This window comes from Nycticebus coucang, chromosome 21 (assembly GCF_027406575.1).
Source record: "Nycticebus coucang isolate mNycCou1 chromosome 21, mNycCou1.pri, whole genome shotgun sequence".
Lineage (NCBI taxonomy): Eukaryota > Metazoa > Chordata > Mammalia > Primates > Lorisidae > Nycticebus > Nycticebus coucang.
The window spans coordinates 6,673,455-6,698,599 of NC_069800.1; the positions used below are offsets into that span (position 1 = coordinate 6,673,455).

Genomic DNA, 25,145 nt, shown 5'->3' on the forward strand with positions numbered 1-25,145 from the left:
AATCTTTATACAAATGATCTTTGAATGTTAATGCTGTGGTGAAACAAAGCAGCAAAGTAGCTAGAGCAGAGTTTTGAAGTTGGACCTCAGGGATGTAATTCTAGTAGCTGACAAAGTTGCTCACTTCTTTGAACTTAAGACTCCTCACCTGTAAAATGAGAATGGTGACATTTGACAACAGAAAAAATAAGAGATGAAATTAATTAATAAAAATAAAAATACATAATGACTATAAAATAATTATGCTCTATTAATCATAATGTGGAAACAGCCTAAATGCCCACCAACCCAGGAATGGATTAACAAGCTGTGGTATATGTATACCAAGGAATACTATTCAGCCATTTAAAATAAAATGGAGACTTTATAGTCTTTGTATTAACCTGGATGGAAGTGGAACACATTATTCTTAGTAAAGCATCACAGAATGGAGAAGCATGAATCCTATGTACTCAATTTTGATGTGAGGACAATTAATGACAATTAAGGACACGGTAGGGGTGGGGGAAGGGGAGAGCAGAGTGAGAAAGAAGGAGGGAGGGGTGGGGAAAGGAAGAGGAGAGAGAGGGAAGAAGGGAGGGGGTGGGGCCTTGGTGCATTCCACACCTTTTAGGGGCAAGACAGGATTGTAAGAGGGACTTTGCCTAACAAATGCAATCAGTGTAACCTGGTTTCTTATACCCTCAATGAATCCCCAATAATAAAATAATAATAATAATAATAAATGAATAAATAAATAAATATGTTGGCTGGGCTGGTGGCTCACACCTGTAATCCCAGCACTCTGGAAGCCTGAGCTCAGGAGTTCCAAACCAGCCTGAACCAGCAAGAGCTCATCTTTAAAAATAGCTAGGTGTTGTGGCAGGCATCTGTAGTCTTAGCTACTTGAGAGGCTGAGGCAAGAGAATCTCTTGAGCCCAAGAGTTTGAGGTTGCTTTGAGCTATGACGCCACAGCACTCTACTGAGGATGACAAAGTGAAACTCTGTCTCAAAAAAAAAAAAAAATACGTAAGTAAATATATTCTATGGTACATGATATAGTATAATTAGAACATATTATTACCCTATATTAATTTTGCATTTGAACTGATTCAGATATTTATACAAGAGACATATTTAATTATGGAGACTACATAACGCACAGCCTCCAGAAATGAAAATGTATATCCATAAGCAGCATAAAATGTCATATGCGAGCACTAATACAGAAAATGAAGCCATCTATCCATCTGGGGCCCTAGATATAACTTCCTGCATGTCTATATGAAGTTTCCCAGAGCCCTTATTTTCTTCCCTTGGCTCTTACCCTTACTGTTTTCACATTTAATATAGCATATTACAAAATGATCCCACATTCCATGTTTGGCTCCCTTCTTTCTGAATGAAGTTCTTTTAGTTCATATCTGTCTTATTCTCTTAGAGCTTCTATAACAGAATACCAGCAACCAACTGGTTGTTTTAAATAGCAGACATTTATTTCTCATAGTACAGGCACCTAGCAAATCAGGTGTCTGATGAGGGACTGCTTCCTGGTTTCCATTTAGCCATCTTCTCACTGTATCCTCACTCTACAGTAGAAAGTGAGAGAGAAAACTTTTACGTCTGTTAATATTAGGTCACTAGTTTGATTCTTGAGGTCTTTATTTTTATGACCTAAGTATCTCCTAATGGGCTTACTTTTCAATGTTATCAAATTGGGGTTTAGAATTTCAACATATGAATTTTAGGGGAACACAAACATTCACTCTACAATACCCAAGTCACATTTTTATCCAAAGCAGCTTTCCCCTGAAATAACCACAGAATCACTTCACTGGTATGTGTAGATTAGAGAATTATAGGCTCTTATTCCTCAGTGGTCTATTAAAAGAGCTAGCAGACGACCTCTTCTGGTTTTGTTTTTTTAGTAAGGACACTACATAGTAACCTGCCACCTACTATCATCACCATTTTATAACAGAAAGGACATTATAAAATACTCAATCCAAAATCTAGGAAGGATAAAAATCTCAGAATAAACACATCTCTTTCAAGACATGAAACTATACATCTATATACATAGTTTTATTTTGCCCACTTTATCTCAAATTAGGACAAACTTTATTCAGAGTTTGACTAGCCCTCCAGTGAGGAGGACTGCCAGTGTCCCTAGATATAGTTTTCCTGGATTATGAAGGAAAGGATAGTTTTCACATTCTCATAGATTTTCTTTTGTACATATACACATATACATATTCTGATCCATAACTTACTAAATTTTTTAAACAAATATAAAATAATGTAGAAATAATTTTTAGTAAAATGTATAAAATTCCTATGTAAATATAAACAGTTAATACTCAGTTACCTACATCAGCACCACCCACAACAAGATATAAACCCTCTCAACCTTCTAGAAGCCCCATTTCTATCATTGTCCCTTTGCCGTCATTACCACCTCTTCTTTTTCTCTGGAGTTAGGAAGATTATTTGCATTTTATTCCTTATTTTATTGTTTTTTTTAATATTTCTCCACCTATATCTATATCTCTTGAAATATTAATATAGTCTGTTTTTTAATTTATATAGATATAATTATAGTATTTATTTCTTCTTTTGCCATGTATGTCTGTCTTGCTTTTTCTGCCCTTTAATACTCCATCATTCCATGTTTTTCTCTGCTAGTTTGGGAGGGACATACTTTTTTCTCTTCTGTTAGTAGTTAGCCTAGGATTACAACACTGGTTCATATCAAAGACTAAAGTCAGTCAAATCCTTTACTTTCTTCCAAGATATTACTTCAGAATATTTTTAATTCATTTATCTCCCTCCTAATGTATTGCTGCCTAGCATTTTAATTTAACACCACTAGACATTATTCTCTTTTATACAGTAAAGGTAGCTTTATATTTGCTCAATGTTTACAGCATTCTTTGTTATTTATTTCTTCCTGAATCTTAATCTTGCATTTTAGAATTATTTTTCCTTCTGCTTGAAGTGTATTCTAAGAAATTCTTATATTTAGAGTCTTATGTTAGAAATGTATCTTAATGTCTGCTTATTTGAAAAAAATCTCTATTTTTCCCTCATTTGGGAAATATATATTTTCTCTGGGTATAGAATTTTGAGTTGGCAGTCACTTCTTTCAGCTCATCAAAAAATATCATTCTACTGTTATCTGTCATCCATTATTGCAATCAAGAAGTCATCTGTTAACATAACTGCTATTCTCTCATTGCTCATAATATTTTTCTCATTATCTTTATTTTTCCACAGTTTTAGGATGATGCCTAGAGACGTCAATATCTTTTTACTTTTTTCTGCCTAGATTGTTATGCTTTCTGAAATTGTTTATTGATGTCATTAATATATTTTAGAAAATTTTCAAGCATTGTTTTTTCAAATGTATCCCCTTTTACATTCTCTTATTTCCTTCTAAGCTTCAAATTAAACCTACATTAAATGTTTCTTCAAATTTTTTATACCCTTCCTTGTCATATCTTTTTTCTTTCTTTTTTTTTTTTTTTTCAGGTTTCTGGTGAATTTAATGCATGTGTCAAAAAAAATCAAAGGCAGGGGAAGGGTAAATAAAATTATAGTGAGGTCAGGGGAGGATGGCCATGGAGACACACAAAGAGGGGTGATAAATGGCAGAGTGGGGAGCTGGAACAAATGGATTGCTTGGGTGTCACATCAATCCAATCCATAGTCCTCTTCTGGGAAATTTTTGTCTTTTTGAGCTGTATTGCAAGTAATTTATCTTTATTTATCTTCCAGGTCATTATATCAGTCTCTTTTTGTGATATGCAGTATGGATTTGATTTTAATTCTTGCGATGTTTACTTTTAGACATTTGTTTCTTTGTTTGAACTTAGTATGTGATTGTTAATTGCTTCCTGCAAGCATTTTGAAGACTTTATTTTGTTAAAACTTGGAGACATAGTTGTTTTATAATTGATGTCTTGTGATACTAACATCTGAAATCTGTTTCAGTTGATTTTTGCTGGTTCTTACTAATGAGGCTTTGTTTCTTTTATGTCTGGTTATCTTTGACTGTGTGCTGATCATTTTTATTCAACTATTATCATAGGAATTTCCCTGAGAAAGTATCCTTCTACAGAGTATTTTGCATTTTTTCTTAAGAAGCCTAGGACATTACCAGTAACTGATTACTTCAATCTAAGTTAATAGAATAAAATTTGTGGGTTATACCTACATAATAAGAAGGCTAGAGCTGTGCTACAACTTCTCAGGGACCATGTTGTTTTTCACTTCTATCCTTCTTTTTTTTTCTTTCTTCCTAAACACTGTACTTCTACCAAGAAAGTCTTCTTTATATTCTTTGTATTCACTTGGGATTGGAGAAAGAGAAAAGCTTAATGTTTGGTGTCCATTTTTTTTAATGAAATCTCAGGCAGAACCTTGTTCCCTTATTCTGTTAGGTTGATTGATCAAAGATAAAATGTGTAATATAAACAAATGACTATAGGAAAATGCACTTACGTTGCTTTGATGTTTGGTTTCTCTCACTGCATTCAGATTCCCATCCCCCACAAATATTTCCCCTAGCAGTTCCAACTATCTTTATATACTTTCAATTCTTTTAAGACAATTTTAAAAAGAAATATTTTATCCAGCATTTTTTTTTATTGTTTCCAGTGGGAGAGTTGATCCAGAAACATAGCTTCTCATTACAATCTACCTCACTTTAATTTAAGTATACATTTGGTTAATCAAGTTTGTGCTATTTATATAAGCCTTGGTGGGAAAAGACTTCATAAGAATATGTATTGAAATCCTACAATGAACAGCCTGCTCGTTAGGGCTACATATAAGGCATAGAGATATAGTCAAGATACAGTCTTTGCCTTATAAAATCTCTGCCAAAAAATAGGGTGAGATGAAATAAGAAACATAGTAGAGTTTTTCTTTCTTTCTTTCTTTCTTTTCTTTTTTTTTTTTTTTTAGTGAGCACTCACATGTGAAAGATTTGAACTGGGACTTAGAGGATGGTTATAATTTCAATACATAAACATTTGTGGGCAAGGAATACAGGGCAAATTAAAAACATGAACAATGGCATAAGACGAAGAACCAGCAGAGTCTGTCCACTAAAAAAGAGAAAAGAATCCAGTAGAAACTCTGTAAGATGACCACCCAAGGGACTATAACAAACTGGTCAACATATTAAGGTGGTCAATATAAGGGACTAGACCTACCGAACTGATACGTATATATGTTGCATGCCTAGTCTATGAAAATTAGGTCAACTTGAGGTGGTCAGTGTAGGGACTTGGTCAACTATGGAGTTTCCACTTATTTTGTGTCATTGGAAGATAGGATAAGTGAAAAGGATTGAGAAGAGTGCTGTAGATTGTGATTTGCTACCTGGGACAATTCTGTGATAAGGTATGTCAGTATTCTCCAGATAACTTCTTCTTAGAATAATCTATCATGACTATTCTTTTAATAAACATGTATTGAACAGCTGTACAAGCCAGTGTTATGAGTCTTAAAAGAGCCAGACCTATAAGCTGGATCAAAGCAAGAGAGGAAACTGGTTAATTTCAGATCATAAAAGCTTCATCTCATTTAGTATAGGAGCAAAAAATTTTGCCTCAAAAACACCTAGATTATTATTTGTTTCATCTGGTAGTAGAGAAACACTAGAGGAACAGGAGTTGTCAGTTTAATTTATCTTCTCAGTCCTTGTATAATACACCTTGTATCTTTCAGATACACTTACCTATTTTAGTATCAGTGAAGCATTTCAATTGGCCCCAACACTTCTGATTCAACTTACCTTCTCAGTATTTTATATACTTCATGATTTTAGAACTTCTGCTTGATACGCAAGGGAGGCAACTGTAATGTGCATGGTATATGGAAAAGTTGTGTTCCTGGTTTAACAAAATCTATTGATGAAATGCCTCATGGAGAAGAAGCTCTGTAATTTATAGCATCCATTCATTTATTTATTCTAACAACAATTAACTCCTACCAGGTGTGATATAATGCTTTTTCCCCCTAGAGGCAATAAAGATTCCAGATGAATGACAAAGGATTCCTGTTCTCAAAATGCTTATAATATGGTAAAGGAGACAGAATTTTATATATATGTGTATAATTATATATGTATGTATATGTGTGTGTATATATGTTATATACATATGTATGTATATGTTATGTACCTATGTATATGTATATGTGTATATATATGTAGGTATTTTTTTATAATAAGCCATGACAAAAGTGATACAAAATTTCAGACAATATTTCATAAAACCATAGATTTAGCTATAGGTAGTCCTAATAATGGTTAGTCTATGTATCTTTCCATTTGTTCAAATATTATATCAAATATTACTGACATCTTCTATGTTTAAGTTACTATGCCAGATGTTCTGAAAGATACAAAAATGAATCAGAATGAAGCCCTATCCTTGACAGTCTAGAAACAAATAGAAAGTATGCTCATAAACTGAATAATTCTAGTGAAAAAATGAACATTGTAGTTGTTGTAAAATGACATGAACAGAGGCATGCGTTAGTTTTATGGTAACTGAGATGGGAGTGATTGCTTCCATCTGGAAAGGTTTTTAATTATATTCATAGAGAGAATGACATTTTAGGATGACTAGGATTTTGATGCAGTGATAGGAGAAAAAAGCTTTATGTAAAAATAAGTATTAGTAAACAGGGAAAATTATGTCCTTAATTTATGTTTACTTTACAGATATGTACCAATCTCTCGCCTTCCCCTCATTGCACTGTGTGCTAGTTACTGCTCTTGAAAACATTTTAGTAGAGCTTCTCTGATGTCTGGAGTGAATATTCCCCAGTATAGACTACTTTGTTTATCTTTTGCTAGATGCCTGGGAACAGTGTCAGTGAGCGATAGCTTCAAAACAAAGTTGAGCAACAGCACTGTAAAACAGTAAGTAGTCTAATTTTGCTAGAAAGTTTGTGTGGGACTGGTTTATGAAGAACCTTGATTGAGAGAAGAGATGATTGAATTCTCTAAGAAATATAGAGCTTTTTGTAGCTAATATGAAATCTCCTCATGTTAGGAGTGACTCAGTTTTCAGGGACATGTTTGGGAAATTAAGGTGTATTTTTTTCTATTTTTAATAAGAAACACATATAGAACTTGTTAAATTATCTGAGAGGCATGTTCTAAAATTTTATGCAGATTGACAAAAGCAATAAGGCCTGAGCTCTTATTGATAAAGAAAAGGGCAAAATGGCTAAGTTTATCATAATTTTGGTTTAATGCATTTAGTAAATCACAAAGTATCTTTTCACTGACAAAATATTTTTATTGTCTTATATGTCTTTGACCTTCATGGTCATTTCTAAAAAAGTTCTAGGCCATAGAGAATAAGCAGGGCAATTCATGCAAGGAGAATTGAAAATATCCGGTCCCAAGAACACAGGTATGTCACCTGTAAAGCAAACCTGGAAGCAGTTTTCTGTGACTCCAGAATATTTTTTCAGGGTTACACCCCACTATTACAGAATAAATCCATCTTGTAAAGTCTTTGCAGTTTGAGAATTTTTTCTTGTATCCACTGCCACCATCCATGGGACGAACTCAGTCTCATTGTTAGGTGGATGAGATCCACTGTTTCCACTATGTTCAATATTGCTCAGAAAACTTAGTATCACTTTTGACATACACTCAAAAGCATTAAACATGTTTTAGGGAATATTTTTTCTCTAAAATTATGTGGTTATAAAGTCAGTATATTAAAAAATTGTTTTTCATTTTACATTGCATTAATATGTACTTTTTACCAAAGGAAACAGCTGGCAAAGTTTCTTCTTTTTAAATTGCATATGTATGGAGTATAATGGGATGCTTTGATAAATGTATATATTGAGGAATAATTAAATCAAGGTAATTAACATATCCACCATTAACTTACCATTTTTTTGTGATGAGAACATTTAAAAATCTATTCTCTTAGCAAGTTTCAAGTATATGATATACTATTTTTAAGTATAGTTAGCACACTGTATGATAGATCTCCAGAACTTAATTCCTCTTATTTAATTGAAATTTTGTACACTTTGATCAAAATTTTCTCACACCCTTCCATCCCCAGATGCTAGAAACCACAATTTCACTCTCTACTCCTTCTATGAATTTGACTTTTTATGCTTCAGACTATACTATAAATCTATAGGGATCAAAACAGCATGGTACTGGCACAAAAAATAGAGAGGTAGATGTATGGAAAAGAATTGAGAACCAAAATATGAACCCAGACACTTATTGTCATTTGATCTTTGATAAGCCTATCAAAAATATAATTTGGGGGAAAGATTTCCTATTTAACAAATGGTGCTGGGTAAATTGGCTGGCGACTTGTAGAACACTGAAACTGGACCCACACCTTTCACCTCTAACAAAAACTGACTCTCACTGGATAAAAGACTTAAACTTAAGACATGAAACTATAAAGATTCTCGGAGTGAGTGCAGGGGAAACACTTCAAGAAATTGGCCTGGGAGAATACTTTATGAAGAAAACCCCTGGGGCAACTGAAGCAACACCAAAAAATACACCACTGGGATCCGATCAAACTAAAAAAGCTTCTGCACTGCCAAGAACACGGTAACTAAAGCAAACAGACAGCCCTCAGAATGGGAAAAGATATTTTCAGGTTACGTTTCTGACAAAGATTTAATAACCAGAATCCCCAGAGAATTCAAACTTATTAATAAGAAAAGAACAAATGATCCCATTTCATTGTGGACAAGAGACTTAAATAGAAGCTTCTCTGAAGAAGACAGGCACATGGTCTACAGACACATGAAAAAATGCTACTCATCTTTAATCATCAGAGAAAAGCAAATCAAAACAACTTTGAGACATCATCTAAGTCCAGTAAGAGTAGCCCACATAACAAAATCCCAAAATTACAGATATTGGTGTGGATTTGGAGAAAAGGGAATACTTCTTCACTGCTGGTGGAATGAAACCTAATACGTTCCTTTCAGAAGAAGTTTGGAGAACACTCAAGGATCTAAAAGTAGACCTGCCATTTGATCCCACAATTCCTCTATTAGGATATATTCCTCTATATATCCAAAAGACCAAAAATCACTTTGCAACAAAGATATTTGCACCAAATTATTCATTGCAGCTCAATTCATAATTGCCAAGTCATGGAAGAGGCCCAAGTACACATTAACCCATGAATGGATTAATAAATTGTGGTATATGTGGTATACCATGGAATACTATGCAGCCTTAAAAAAGGATGGAGACTTTACCTCTTTTATGTTTACATGTATGGAGCTGGAACATATCTTTCTTAGTAAAGTATCTCAAGAATAGAAGAAAAGGTATCCAATGTACTCAGTACCTTTATTAAACCAATTTATAATTAGTCACACTTCCTTATGAAAGATAAATCACAACTATAGCCCTGGATGAAAGAGGGAAGAGGAAAAAGATGGGAGGAGATGGGAGAGGTTTGATAGAGGGTGGGTAAATGGGGGGAACACACCTATGAAGTGTATCGCAAGGGAACAAGTCAAATCTATCAAGTATAGAACACAAATGTCTTAACACAATAATTAAGTAAATGAGGTGAAAGCTATATTAGTTTGATGTAAGCATTCCAAATTATATAAAAAATGAACACATTGTACCCCAGAAATGCATAAATGTTTTCATGATGTATGTGTATATGTCTTAATAAAAAGAAAAATAAAGAAAGAAAAGAATTTCACTTTTTAAAAATTTTATTTCTAATGACAGAAATCTTTACGAAGGCTTTGAATAAACGGTTAACTTGTTCAAACCACTCATTCAGCCATAACCTCAAAAGCAAAAAAGGTGTAGTATAAAAAGCCTCATTAAAATAATCTGTTTGCTTTTTTAATATTGTTTACTTCCCGTGTGAATAACGAACATAAGCATTAATTAAATAATGCAATGCATACAATACTCATCCACTGTAGTATAACTTTAACAACAAAACAAACTTATATATGGAAGTAAAATGATGTGATTTAGCAAAAAGATGAAAATAGTTTCAATCAGAAAACTATTCATGAATTATTGAGTATTCTTCCGTGCAAAATGAATATAGAATGATTTTATCTTTGTAGAGTGAGTACTGAGCCTTATTCAGACCCCCGCTCAAGAATCTCATGAAAAATGGAGAAAAACAAGAGAGCTACCAAGTTTAGCCTAATGAAGGCATTTAAAATCTCTGTTTATATTTTAATTTTTATAATGGTAGTCCTCTTGCAAAGTGAGCATGGTTATCATTGGTGCAGCTTATTAGTATAGCCATATGTATTGCATCATCATATGGCCTCATCAAACATTTAATAATTAGGAAAACAGGTTACAGTCCAAAATCTAGAGAGTAGTGGATAGAGATGGAAATAAAGAAAGAAACAAAAGAAATTAAATTCTAGTGTTTTATTAATGTAAGCTTTGGAAAGAAAAAAAAGGAGATCAAGTGATCAATATTACTATAAATGAAGCCAGGTTCTCTAGTTATAATTTTCTCAAGATTTGGCCATTAACCATAATAAATTCTATATCTTATATAATTTTTAATAACCACAAAAATCCATGAAATTGATAGAATGTTTTATAAATGGATAATAGTTTACTGCCCCTCAATAAACCTCACCTTAGGCTCTCTCAGAAAACTATTTTAATTATAAAGCTTGCCTCTCTGTGGTTTATCTTTTTGGTCAGTGTAATGCATCTGTTTTGGAGCTTACATTTTTCTAAGATAAAATAAACTTTAATCCCAGAGTGTATTTCTTAATTTATGGACTATATGTACTTAGTCTTCCTTAAAAATTCCCTACTGAATTGAACTGCTCTGGGAAGCAGCATATCATATTAGGTAGGAACAGAGGCTTTCAAGTCAGACCACCTAGGCTAGGAATCCCAGGTTCACATATTTGCAGCTGTAATCTTGGTTGTCTCATTTGCAATATGAGGGTTAAAAGAGTACCTATCTCCTCGAGCTACTTGTGAGAAAATTGGAGTAATGTGCCTAGCACCTAGAAAACACAATAAATCGTAATTATATTTATTATTGCAGTTATTACTACATGAAGCAATGGAGTGTGGTGGGTAAGAGCAGAGGCAGATGAGAGAAGGGGAAAGAGAACCTGGGAAAAAGCCTAATGACCTTTAAAAGGCTTAAGCTAAGAGGTGTCCTATTGTTTCTGCTCAGATGCCAGTGGTGGGACTAAGTAATTGGTCACATTTTGTTGCAAAAGGAGATAGTGAAGAAATGGAATCTCCAGCTGGTTTGCTGCTTGCAGTGACAGCTCTAGACCCCTGAAGAGAGAGCACAGCACACATTTTGGTGGAGAACTATCCGTCTCTGCAACAAGAGCAAAACTAGCTGTCTCAACCCTATTTTTTTTTTTTTTTTGAAAACAATCACATAAACAAAGCTTTATGGGAGAGGTACTTGTACAAATCAAGGACACAGAGAATGAACTCAGAAAGAAATGAGGCTGGAAATGACAGGAAATAGTTCCTGGGATGTGTTTCCAGGACGGTGTCCACTCTGGCTGCTACTGTGCAGGGAGCCTCAGCAGACAGGTGTGCTGCTCAGCTGGAAAGGGAGCTGCAAAGGGACTGTGTAGGAAAAGCTTAAAACAATTTGTAGGCTGGGCGGCGCCTGTGGCTCAGTGAGTAGAGCGCCAGCCCCATATGCCAAGGGTGGCGGGTTCAAACCCGGCCCCGGCCAAACTGCAACAAAAAGAAAAAATAGCTGGGCGTTGTGGCGGGTGCCTGTAGTCCCAGCTACTCGGGAGGCTGAGGCAAGAGAATCGCGTAAGCCCAAGAGTTAGAGGTTGCTGTGAGCCGTGAGATGCCACGGCACTCTACCCAAGGGCGGTACAGTGAGACTCTGTCTCTACAAAAAAAAAAAAAAAACAATTTGTAGGAGGGAGGGAGCAGAAGGAGTGACAGAATTTATCTTCCACATTTCTTCCGATTTCTTCACCAACCAGAGTCTTCACTTGCCTGCTTCTTAAGGGCCCTGGCCTCACCCTCACCCAATGAGGGGCATCTGAGGTGGGTTCAGTGAACAACAGGAGAGACTCTGAGGAGGCACCTGAGACATCAGAAATATACCCAAGATAGTCACCTTGAGGAAATAAATTAGCCTTTTTGTGTAATGTAAATGTAAAACTGTATCAGCTTATAACAAAAATAGACTGAGTAGAAGCTATTATATTTATTATAACAAGATTTTAATTCAGAAATAAATGCTCATTTCTTGAAAAAGAGAGAATACTTTCTCTTCAAAAATAAACAAAAACACCCAACATTCTAGTACCCCAAATCACTAGCAAAGTTTAATTTTTCTGAAAATCTGGTTTGATTTGGGCATGTAATATACTCAGAAATTTCATTGAAGAAGCAGTTCCAGTTATTATTGACATCATTTATATTCATATACATAAAACTCACATCTTATAATCAAAGTATCATCTTCTATGGTGACAGGGGCCATACTTTAGACATTAATAAAATCAAGTATCCATTCAGCACTCTTTACTAAATCATTTGGCCCAAATGAGAATTTATAAGTGAGTTTTATCCTCCTCCATGAACAATTTTCCAGAATCAAAACCAGTTATGTGATAAAACTTAATCCCTCTAATCAGATTTTATATTTCACGTGTAAGAATGATAAGGACCATTTGAGTCTATATTCTGGAATAGCAATTAATCCAAAATAAAAAGATGGCAGCTAATAACCTGTTGCATAAACTCTGAGCTTTGTCCATTATTTTAAGCCACATCTAATAATAAGGGTGGAGGATGAATGACCAGAGGATTGTTGCCTACATACATGCCCAGTCTTCATCGTGGAAACTACCACCAAGCAAAATCTGACCTTTGATATTTTATTAGTACACATTAAAAGACAATGGACCCCAAATATCCCATGAAAAATGGAAAACTTAATCTGAATCAGAGACAAAAAATATTAGAGAGAAAATACTCAATCAGTTATTATTGGGAAATGATGAAGATGGACTAAGAGCATAATAAACATCAGAAGTGGATAAGACCTAGGATCAATTTTTAATAACTTCATATCACTCCAACAAAGAGGCTTTTATATTGTCCAAAAAGCAGTCACTCTTACATAATTCTATTTCAGTATTTTAAAAATCAGTCATTTCTATTTTAAGTTTACCCCCAGAAGAAATATATGTGCATTCTTCAATTTTTAAATTCATATTTAGTCAGTTTTTTAAAAGTTTATTTTTATAATGATGTACAATATGATCCATTGGCATCATGCAGTTTATTAACAGACTTTTTTCTTATGTTTTATAGCTGTAGAATCAGAAATACGTTTTCTATTAAAGGAGTCTTTAATTTCAGGCTTCTTGAATAAAATCTTGATCATCTTCCAAATAAATTCTACAACTTTTCTGAACTACTTATTCCAGTGCTTAACACTGAAATGCTGAAAATTTTCCCTTCTAATAATTCCTAGGCCTTTCTGCTGTAGCTTTGTGAATATGAACTACTGATCAGTACAATTTTTACACAGTCCTCTCTCTACTTGTCTCAATTTTCTCCTCTGAGGTTAAATGTATTTGTTGGTTTTAATCTTACTCAAATAAATTTACATTTATCTTTGATACTTATGAATCCACACCAAATCTTTATTTGCTTCAGTTCTTGCCTACAATCAGTATAAATGGAAACATTGTGCTTTAACTTCCTATGCATTTCCCACTTTGTAAATCTCATTCTGAGATGTATTATTTGTTTTTGTTAACATATTGGACTAACCCAGATATTTTTCATTATAATTCTCCATGCAGTTCATCAATTGTTTCAATAGTATCTGTTGAACACTTACTGTAGGCCACTTGGCTAGATTTTGAAAAAATAAATGTAAGACAAACCCAGTTATCTGACTGCATAGCTGGAGGGAAGAGTCAGCCCCCCAAATGGTTACAATGTGTGAATAACAGAGTGTTGCAAACGAGTATGTTTTGAAGTAGGAGAAAGGGAAAGGAGTGACTTGCCCAACAATAAGGAGAACCTGTGGAGACCTTCTTGGAGTTGCATTGTGAAAATGAGCAGGCGAGCAGGCTGGGTTGAAGAGGGAGATAAATGTATTCTGGGTGAAAAGAATGAATGCATGTTCACATCCCAAAAGTATATAATTGTGGAAATGTGTTGTATTTGGTTGCTGCCATGGCTATAGCTAATGTGGACTAATGAGGAGAATAATTGGAAAAGGAATGAAAACAAGAAGGATGGGGAGGAGAGGATACAAAGCAGCCTGTATGTACCTCACTGATAGATTTGAACATTATCCTGTCAATAATATGCTTTCCAGGAAAATAATGTGAGGTTTGTAATTTAGGGGGGGAAAAAAGTCAAAAAAGTGAAGAATGAACTGAAAAGATTTTTATTGGTCACAAAGGCAAGAGCTAGAATAATTTAGGTGGGAGAAAATAAAAACTCAATTGAGGTTATGATCATGAGATGGAGAAGATGAAGCTAATTCTGGAATTGGGGCTCCTGTGCCTTTTGATTTTGGATGGCAAGAGAAAGGGGGAAGGGTTAAAAAATTTTCAGGTGAAATTATTAGTGATTATTTTTGAAGACAAGCCATAAAGAAAAGGGGCCAAGTCTGTGAACACAATGATTCCACTGAAGAGTCTGTGCTATCCTCTAGTGACAAAAGGCCTGAGAGAGGGACGGAGGGAGGAGGGTGGGGCCTTGGTGTGTGCCACACATTCTGGGGGCAAGACATGATTGCAAGAGGGACTTTACCTAACAAATTCAATCAGTGTAATCTGGCTTATTGTATCCTCAATGAATCCCCAACAATAAAAAAGAAAGAAAAAACAGTTCTGGCATGTGGAATAAGCTGTGGGCCAGAGTAACCCCCCGAGGAGTCAGCAAATGACAGGTGATGGTACAGGACTGGGAACATGACTGACACCCCCTGGAAGCAGTGAGCTGGGAGAGATAACAAGGGCCTAGAAGAATATGCCAGGGCTCACCAACAATTAGGAAGTGGGGAAAGGAAGAGAAGTCAGTGAAAGAAAAGAGAAGGAAGAGTATAAAAGGAGAAAGAATTTGGTCTCAAACTCATCAGCTCAGGTGATTCACCCGCCTCAGCCTCCCTGAGTGCTAGGATTACAGGCATGAGCCACCATGCCCTGCCCAAAGAGACATAAAAAGTGAAAGAATTTGGAAAGAAAATATCGTATTTTTACAGCTCAGGAACAAGAGGGTTTTAAGGAAAAAGGTCAACAGAAGCTAACGATATAGAGTTCAGAATACAGAGTTCAGGTAAGATGCTGATGGGAAAGAAGGGCACCAGATTGTTTTTTTGTTTGTTTGTTTGTTTTGTCAGATCTGAAAATGTCTTTATTTTTTTTAGAAAATGGATTCCAGGAAGGTTAAAAAGCAATACCAGAGAGTATAGATGCAGAATTGGATGTAGTCATTCAAAGCATTCAAGTAAGAATATGGCAATATAAACATCCAAAAAGCATCCCTTAGATGTTCAAAACAAAATGTTTAAGTCATTCCTAACTAATTTAAGCTTTATAGCATTTCCTAGACAGGAGAAACTAAAACAGTTAACATTTGAAAAGTCCTGAAAGCTTTTTCCTTGGTTAATTAGACCGTTTGCCTTTGATCAAATTCCTTCTTTTTTAACATGAATAAAAAGTATTACAAAGGTCCACGGTTAAAACAGACAACATGTTGCAAATTAATTCTAGTATAATGTATTCCAACAAAGCTTAGAAAATAAAGATGTTGAGGTGGCTTTGGACTAAGTTTAATAGTCATCTCCTCTGCTGACAACTTCTTTGCATGTTGGACGCAACGGTATGGTATGTTCAAACTGTGCTGTACATGATCCTTTAATGTCACATAATGGTGGATATGGATCTACAATGCCCGAGTCACACAGATTCTTCAGAGCCATTAAATATTTACTTTCTCCTAAGCGATCAAGCCATCTGCGGCAGAAGGCAAGGGTGCCGAAGCCTTATCGGCACATGTCCAACATCAAAATTTTTCACATAATGTGAACGTTCCATGTCATCATGAACAACACCTTTTCCTGTACTACCAAAGGGTTCAATTGCATACACTTCTCCTTCTTCCATTCTTGTTGCCTCTCCTTTCACCATGGGCACTGTTTTCCCAGCATGTATTCTATACTGCCCAATTGAATGTCCATTCAGATTACGGATTGGTTTCACTTGTTATGTCTTCCCATCTATTTCAATTTCATAGGATTCCATAACTTCTTAGATGGCCTCCCCAACGTCTATGATGTTCACATAGACGAACATCAATTCCAACACACTTTATTCCAGTATTACTAGCATCCTTTACAGTTTTTAATAATGTATCATATTTGGGATTAAAAGTGACAGTAAAAGCACAGTCAATAATCCTACCACTTATGCATGTTCCAAAATCTATCTTACAGATGTCATTATACTGTAATACTGTTGTGTCACCAGCATTGGGAGTATAATGGGCAGCACAATTATTGAGAGAACACCCAGTAGGAAATGCCAGGCCTGCATTTAATCCATTCTCTTTTATCAATTTGCATAAACAGTCTTCTAACTTTTCACAGATTTCTATCATTGTCATCCCAGGCTGGATCCAGCTCACAACATATTTTCTAACTTGTCAATGTGCTTCTGCAGCTTCTCGAAAATCATTCCAAATCTCTTCACTGGCCTGATCTAAGGCTTTCTTTTCTTCACTTGTAGTTCTCCAAGCAGCTGTTTGCCCATCTTGTGTGGGTGGATATTCTCACTCTTGTCCTTTGGGAAATACACCATTGGGATACAGGTCACATATTGGAACTGAGGAAGGGTCTGTTTGAACTTTTGATCTCTTCTTCTTCCTTCTTCCTTCCTTCCTTCCTTCCTTCCTTCCTTCCTTCCTTCCTTCCTTCCTTCCTTCCTTCCTTCCTTGCTTTTCTTCTTCTTCTTCCTCTTCCTCTTCCTCTTCTTCTTCTTTTCTTCTTCTTTCCAGTTGCTCCATCCCCATCACCATCTCCATCTTCATCATCATCATCTCTTTCTTGTTTTCTTCCAATGCTTGTTTTTCTAATTTCTTGCTACCTCATCCACTGAGGCTCCTGATTCTTTATCAGGTTCTTGTTGCCCTACTGCAGCAGCCCCTTTACTCTTCTTCTTCTTCCATCTTTTTTTCTTGGCTGCTTCTTCAGCCATAGAGGCAGCTTCCTCCTCCCTGTCATCTGCATCCAAGTCACCATTCAGGTGGCTCCCAAGGCCGCTGCCTCCTCCACACCCGCCATGTTGCCTGAGAGAGTGTGAGGGAATGAGAGCGGCACCAGATTGTGTTGATCTGAATAGTCAAGACCTTTTAGAAAAGTCAGATGTCAGTGGTTAGGAGAGAATGGAACATGATCAGACAGAATGTGAATGCAAAACAAGGAAGAATCTGGCAATAATGAAAGGGAAATAGGTAAGACCAAGAAAAAGTCAGGTTGTGGAGCTGATGCTTGCTTTTCCTTTTTTTTTTTTTTTTTTTTTTGTACAAAGAATTGAGTTGAGCATAGTTACAAGCTAAATGATATAATCCATTTGAGAGTAGGAGAAAGGGACAGCTCAGAAAATAAGACACAAGATTGGATAAAATTAGGAACTAGAGAGGTATAAGCTTTGAGCTCCCTTTGGGGCAAGACAGGGCATGCCTTGTGGGTCATTTATGGACCATGTGGCACTGATGGGCCAGGTAATGTTGATACTGGTAGCAGCAACTTGTCATATCCAGGCAAGCAAGTTCATTAGGTAAGAGTCATAGATCCAGGCCTGGAATTTGGAAGCCAGAGGGAAAGTGAGAAATGTTGACACTTATAGAGAAAAAGTAAAATATGTGAATACTTGTTCTTGGACCTAAAAAAGGCATTGATTTTTAGGTAAATAAACTAGTAGGAGGAAGATAGAGGTGTGGTGGGGAGGCCATGTATTCTGTTGTGATCAAGGACTTGGAACTTGGAGTCAGATAAAAGTGAGTTCATATCTCAGGTGGGGCACATCCTGAGTGTGTGATCTTACATAAGGCACCTGGTCACTACCTGTTTGAGATTGTTCATGTGTAAGTTGAAGGCAATAGTAATATTTTTATCAGATTGTTTTAAGGGATAAATGAGATATCAATATAAAGTGTTCATAGAGCAAGATAGGAAGCTGTCATTAAAGTTTATATATTTTTTTATTTTAATTATACAAACTAAATATGAAAAGTGTGAAAATTTGCAAATTTTCCAGCACAAAAACTCCATGATGTCTGTGAAGTAGGAGTAAATCACTGGATGGGGCAGACTAATGAGGCCCAAAGCTTTGGAAAAGAGGTGTCATGAGGAAGAAGAGAAAGGGACCAGAAACACATCAAAAGTTTACCCAGCAAAGTCAAAGACCCAGCCGAAGGAGGTCTTGTTAGTCCAGTATTCGGTGGCATGAGAAAGATCACAGAGGGACAAGCAGATGACAAGGGTATCAGTGGAGGGAGTTGCTGACTGTTGAATCAGGGACCACTGCTGGTCACAAAAGAAGTGAACTCAAGAGGGGCTTGAGAGGCTGGGAGACTGCACAAAAGTGGACGATTTCAATAACTTCAGAATCACACATGACAACAGAGTGGCAGTGAGGAAAGCTCTGGAAGTGGGATTTTGGAGTGAGAAGCAGCACGAAGACTTCTGAAGTGGAGAGGAGGTGAAGGGATGAGATCAGGAGGAATGGAAGAGACAGGGCGATGTGGAGAAGGTGCTCAGGTGGATGATACCATGAGATTATTGAGAGAGTTCCAAGGGCAAGAAACCTGAGCCAGCTGCCATGTGATTTAGTCCATGATGCTGACAAGAACATTTTCGAGATTGACATCACTAGAGTATGATAAGACTGTGGAAAGCTTAGAATGCTTTTTACCCACAGGTTTCCTCTGTATCCTATGGAGTCTATAGGTAATATTACAGATACTGAGGCTAATATGGGATCCATAAAGAAGAGCCAATATTTTCCTTTAACCTGGAGGCCCAGTGCCCAGCAAAGTGACTCCCACATTGATACACAGCAGGTGTACAATAATTGCTCAGTGAATGATCCGTGACATCCCACATTCTATCTAAATATGAGTCCATTAAACCATTTGTCACTTCTAAATCGCAAACCAAAGACTTCATACCCATTGGGAAAAAAATACAAATCTTAATTTTTGTAAAATTGGAATTTTAAGATACCCAAGTCTCCCTTCCAAATCACAAATGATAGTTGCATTTTGGTATTTTTCCTTCATTCATTAATTCAGCAAATACTCATTGAACAACAACTATGGGCCAGGCAATCTTCCACACATCGTGAAAAACAGTGGAGGGAAAGGCAAACAAGGCCCGAGCTCAGGGAGCTTAATTTAAATGGAGGGGGGGTAGGACACAGATGGTCAGCATATAAAAATATATATGTTAATTTCTGTCGGGAGGAGGGCTGCAGCGAAATTAAAATAAGTAATGAGCCAGAGAGTAACCAGGAGCGCTGAAGCACAACTCTTTATACAAGACAATCAGAAAACACCTCTAACAAGGTGACATTTAACTGGGACCTAATGGATAAGAGGGAACTGGCCATGTGAAGATCAGGAAATATTCTAGGCAAAAAGGTAGGGCAAAGGACCTACTGCGAGATCAAGTTTAACAGAAAAGGACAAAAGCAAGATCACTATGCCTGTCCTAGAGTCTAGTGTGCAAGCCATAACTTTCCCCAAATTCAGACATGTTTAAGCATGAGTCTGAGCACAGCGTATAGGCAAATTTCAAGCCCTGCGTAGTGGTGAAGAATAAGCTCTGAGCGACACTGCCGGCATCTAAATCCTGGCCCCTCAATTTCTAGCTCTGTTATCTTGAGGAAATTTAACGAATCATTTGACACACTTTCTTACCTGAAATATGGTAATAATAAGAATACCTACTTTATAAAGCTGCTGTAAGATTTAAATGTATTATTAATAATAGTTGTAAAGAACTTAAGGAAGGGTTTGACCCATAAAAAGTGCTTGTTATATAAAATATATTATATATATAATACTACATATAAGACTGTATTATATAGAAAAGATAATCCCTTTGTTATTATTAGTGATTATTTTTGTTGGTTCTGAGTATCACCTAATTTAATTAACTCTATAGGAAGGATGTCGTTTTTAATTTTCCTGCATCACAAATCACCTAACAATGAACACCATAATCATACTTTGAGATTTTCCACAATAGTAATCGCCTGGCTAGCAAAGTGTGGGTAAATCATTAAACACTTTCATGGATCAAAATATGAGGTATTTAAAGGTGATGGCAAATCTTGAGGAATTTCTTATGAAGTCACTATTAAATAAAAAGGGAAAGGCAGGTATATTATAACTTTTATCCTGTCAACTGAATTTATCCTGCAGGAAACTTATGCTTGGCTTGTACAATGTTTTGAACAAAAATTATACAGTTGTCCCCCCCAAAAGCCCTCACAACTTATTTTTTAAAATTCCAGAGATGTGGCTTCTGACAAATAGTATTTCTATTAAGCTGACAGAATTAGACAAAATAGTTATGAGGCAACATATGTGACAGATAATATCTTTCAATATTTTTACCATTATATTATTATTTTATGTATTATGCTCATGTTCATGTTGAAAACATTGCCCAAAAAACTATTATAGGCTATGTATATTAAAACTGATAAAGTAATGGTTTTTCTTTAATAAATTTTAGTTACTAAAAATGTTTAATAATTGGAGTTATGAAAATTTAAAATTATATGTGTGACTCACTTGTATCAAATGAAAATAAGAAGCAGCAAATATAAATGATATTCCTATAAATTTATTATTATGAATTATCAAAATAAAAACAAATTTTAACTAACATCTACACTGTAACTGGGTAATGATAAAGAAACTATACATTATAATCTATTTAGTATATATTACATTTATTAAATAAAATTATACATATACTTACACGTATAATCTTAATATCTAAATTGTGAATTTCCAGAAGGCATAGTTGGTACAATAAATACAGTATTTACTGAGTTTGTTAATATAGGAAACACAAACCTAAAAGGAGTCTTTGAGATTAATTAATCTGCCTGCTCACTTCTCAGATGATGTATGTAACAAGGCTCTAAATAACGTTTCTAAAGTCACAAAACTAAAAATTAACAATTTTTCGCATTATAGTATGATTTATTAAATTTTCTTTTCCTTTAAAGTCTAATAATTTGTGACTTACAATGGTTTTATGTTATCAATTGAATAGCAATATTCCACATTATTGAGTAGCAGATTTTAAACTTTTTTTAATAATTACTAAAAACACTATTTCAAAATGTCAACATTTTAAATATTAATTTTTTCTATTATCTATAATGAGTGATATAATTTAAAAAATAGACTTCTAATTTTATATGGTAAAAATTATAAAGTCTCAAGCAGCGCCTGTGGCTCAAAGGAGTAGGGCGCCGGCCCCATATACCAGAGGTGGTGAGTTCAAACCCAGCCCTGGCCACAAAAACGGCAAAAAAAAAAAAAAAAAAATTATAAAGTCTCAAATGAAAAATTCCTTCAAATTAGGTTTCCAGGAGATTGGAGCAAGGCTTTATATTATAACTATGTATAGCTACTAACTCAATAAAACCTATTTTCTTTGAAATGTATCTACAATGTTATATGCTTTTTAATCTTATTTCATTTTGGTTTACAGAAAACTGGGCACAAAGCAGAAAGTGTGGATTTGTATGGGGCACATATAGAATGGGCCAAGGAAAAATCAAGCAGAAAGAATGTCTTTCAGGTAAGAATGCTACATATATTCAGTTTATTCCTGTTTCCTCTAAATCAGAGCTTTCTTGAGTAATCAAAGTAAGATTACCTTCTTGTGATGTGTTCATGTGCAAGAACTAGTTTTCTGAAGGTTATTACGAAAAATTGACTTGTTGAATCTTGTGTTTGGTTTGTTGTTTTCCCCTGATGATTAGTTGCTATCTGAACACAAAATATCTGTCATGCATGAATTAGTTTTACACACAGATCATTGAATTTTGTGCTATCTTTTATGGTTTGGGGTTTAATTGTGTTGGAGTTTGAAAATGCTTAACAAATACTTTTAATATAGAATTTTCAGATACACAGAAACTAAGAGTCACTAATGATAAGCTACTGTTGTTCATAGACACTCCTGCCTTTTAGTTCTGCTCCGGCTGCGAGGAGGCCCCGGCTCGCGGGGGGCGGGGGGGGGGGGCGGCGGCGGGAGCCGCGGTTCACGCACAGCTGCGGCAGCGGGAGCGGCCCGGCACGCACGGCGCCGGCGGCGCCGGGAGCGCGAGCGGAGCCGGCCACGCACGGCGGCTGTGGCGGCGGTGGATGGACCAGAGCTGATCTATGCGGCGCTTGGAGGGGTTGTGTCTGCGGCGGCGGCGCGGGGCCCTGCCGGAGAGCGGAGCGGGGACAAGATGAAGTACCAGAAATACCTGACGGTGCTGCAGACGGCCATTGGCGTCACCCCCTCCAACCGCGGCAGCCTCCTGCCGCTCAAGAGGAAGCTGTGGTGAGGGCGGGCACCGCCGCGGGACGCGCGCGGTCGGGTCGCGGGGGCCGCGGGGTGGGGTGGGGCGGGCCGGGGGGGCGCCGGCCGGGGTCGCGGGGGCTCCGGGGCGGGGCGGGACAGGGGCACGCCGGCCGGGGTCGCTGGGGCTACAGGGTGGGGGCCAGGACGGGGTCGTAGCCGGGGCGGGAGCCGCTGGGGGGCGTGGGCCGGACCTGGACCTGGCCCGATCGTGCAGGCGGGAGGCCGTGGCCTGGCCCGACGGCGTGCGGCGCAGCAGCCATTTCCGAGCCCCTCGGCGGGCGCCGGCGCGTGTGGATCCCGAGGCAGGTGACACCGAGAGCGGCCGGAGGCTCCGGGCGGTCGCACCCGGACACCGGCCTCCGCACAGTTGTCCTTTAAGCTTCATTCCAGCGAGCTCTGGTTCAGAATTTCCAGCCAGGCGGCCTTGCAGACAGCGAACAGTTTATCATCGCTGGATGCGTTTTCTATTATTTCTAGAAAGTCATTTGCTGCTGCTGATGTTGAGTACGTAGTCAAGATTGGGCTGTTCCAAGGGCAAAGGGAGTAAGTTGCAAGATTACAATTGCATTGTCAGAGACTGTGTTTTATTTGCACGCGTTTTGGTTCCTGCTACCTGGAAGCTGTTAATGAGGTAATGGGAAGAGAACATCCTTAAAGAAAAACGCTGGAAGTTATTAGTGTACATTGCTGATTATCTATAGGCGTATATATTGCATGCCATTAGCATTTATATATGCCATCTGGAATCCCAGTGGCCACCCAGGCATTCCACTGGCTTGATTTAGGCTTAAGACTCTTTCAAAAAAATAAGTAAAGGAAAGCTGACTTCAGAAAAAAAGGTGTCAGTAATCAGGATAGTAGGTGATGATTTTAATTTTAAAATCAGTAGTCAGTGTGTAGCTCATGAAGGTTTTATTGAATTTAATTGAACGTGGGCTAGTGTAAAACTAGGGTTGTAGAGCAAAGAGGTGCATTTCTTTTCTTTTTTCTTTTTTTTTTTTTTTTGAGACAGAGTCTCACTTTCTTGCCCCCAGTAGAGTGCTGTGGCATCGTAAGTTCACAGCAACCTCAAACTCTTCGGCTCAAGTGATGTTCTTGACTCAGCCTCCAGAATAGCTGGGACTGCAGGTATCTGGCACAGCACCTGGCTGGTTTTTAGATATGGGGTCTCTCACTTGCTCAGGCTCATCTCAAACTCTTGAGCTCCCAAGCAGTCCACCCACCTCAGCCTCCTAGAGTGCTGGGATTATAGGCATGAGCTACTGCACCTGGCCTGCCACATGCTTCTTATCATTTGACCTCTTAGCTTCATTTCAGAGACCTGGTCAAAACTTTAAAATTGCCTAAATGACTTTGTGGGAGCTCAGTGGGTAGCATTAGAAAAAACATAGATCATAGCCTGGTTAAATTCTTAAGACAAGGTACTCTTGCAGAGTCTGTGTGCAGGGTGAGTCCAGAGCTGATACCCCCCTGGTGTGTATCAGTATGACTCTGCTGGTGACCAAATGTTTTTATGATGATCCTGGTGAGGAGGGCTGGGTTCATTCTTCTAGTTATATTTGTGATCTTTTTTTCTGTTTTATTTTGTCTTTGGATTTGGTATTACGTTGAATTAACTCTAACCAATTTCTTTGCTGTCAGACATTTATAAAATTTGGTGGATACAAATTCCTACTGTCTTTCTCACTTGAGGCAGGAGGATCATGTGAGCCCAAGAGTTCAAGACCAGCCTGGGAGCTTTTAAATTTGGAAAAAAGAGAAAATAGCAGTGCATTTTTAAGTCAGGTGAGAGAAAAAGTTATGAAAAATACAAGATAGATTTATTTATCAAAAAAATTATGTTTGCAGTAACTTCCTAAAATTTGGTTACACCTACCAGCACTTCGAAATAAAGTGAGAGAGAAGAAATAAGGAGAAAAGTTGACTCATATATTGTTATGACTGTATTTTTCCTTCTCCTGTGCCCTCTTTTGAATAAAGTTCATTGTTTTCAGGGAAGCTTTTGCCCTGCAGGGGCACCCAGGTAGGCATTCGTATACACTGTTGATGAAGGTACAGATTTGTACAGCCTTTTTGAAAGGCAGTAATATTTAGAAAGCGCCTCCCTCTGACCCTGCATTTCTACTTCTAGGAATCTTTCCTAAGTAAATATTACATTTGTGCCCAAAGATGTCAAGGATGTTTGTTGCTTTGTGGTCTTATAGCAAACATTTGAAAATGAACTAAATGTCCCTCAGTGGGGGAAAGGTTAAGTAACTTGTGTTACATCTACTGTATATTATGGAGTACTATTTAGCCATTAAACAGAGTGAGATAGTTCTGTAGGGGTTATTATGCAAAGAGCTTCAAAGTCTATTATTAAGTGAAAAAAATAAGGTGTAGAAAACATGAACAGTGTGGTCACCTTACTACAGAAATTTAAAAGGAAATAAATACAGGCATAGGTAAGAATAGGCATCTGTCTGGGAGGTTGTGCAGGACGACCTGTCAGTAGTGGTTGATTT

General features: G+C 36.9%; 1 protein-coding gene and 1 pseudogene across 1 annotated transcript in view; one reads left to right on the top strand and one right to left on the bottom strand.

Moving 5' to 3' along the window:
* LOC128574194 (rho GTPase-activating protein 15-like) overlaps positions 1 to 21,930 on the top strand; it is a 35,645-nt gene extending 13,715 nt beyond the window's left edge. Inside the window, exon 3 of the mRNA XM_053574845.1 lies at positions 21,778 to 21,930. Coding sequence (XP_053430820.1) covers positions 21,778 to 21,930 — 153 coding nt within the window. The remainder of the gene's footprint in view (positions 1 to 21,777) is intronic.
* Positions 15,770 to 17,322, bottom strand: LOC128573872 (methionine aminopeptidase 2-like; annotated as a pseudogene).
* Positions 21,931 to 25,145: the final 3,215 nt, after the last annotated feature.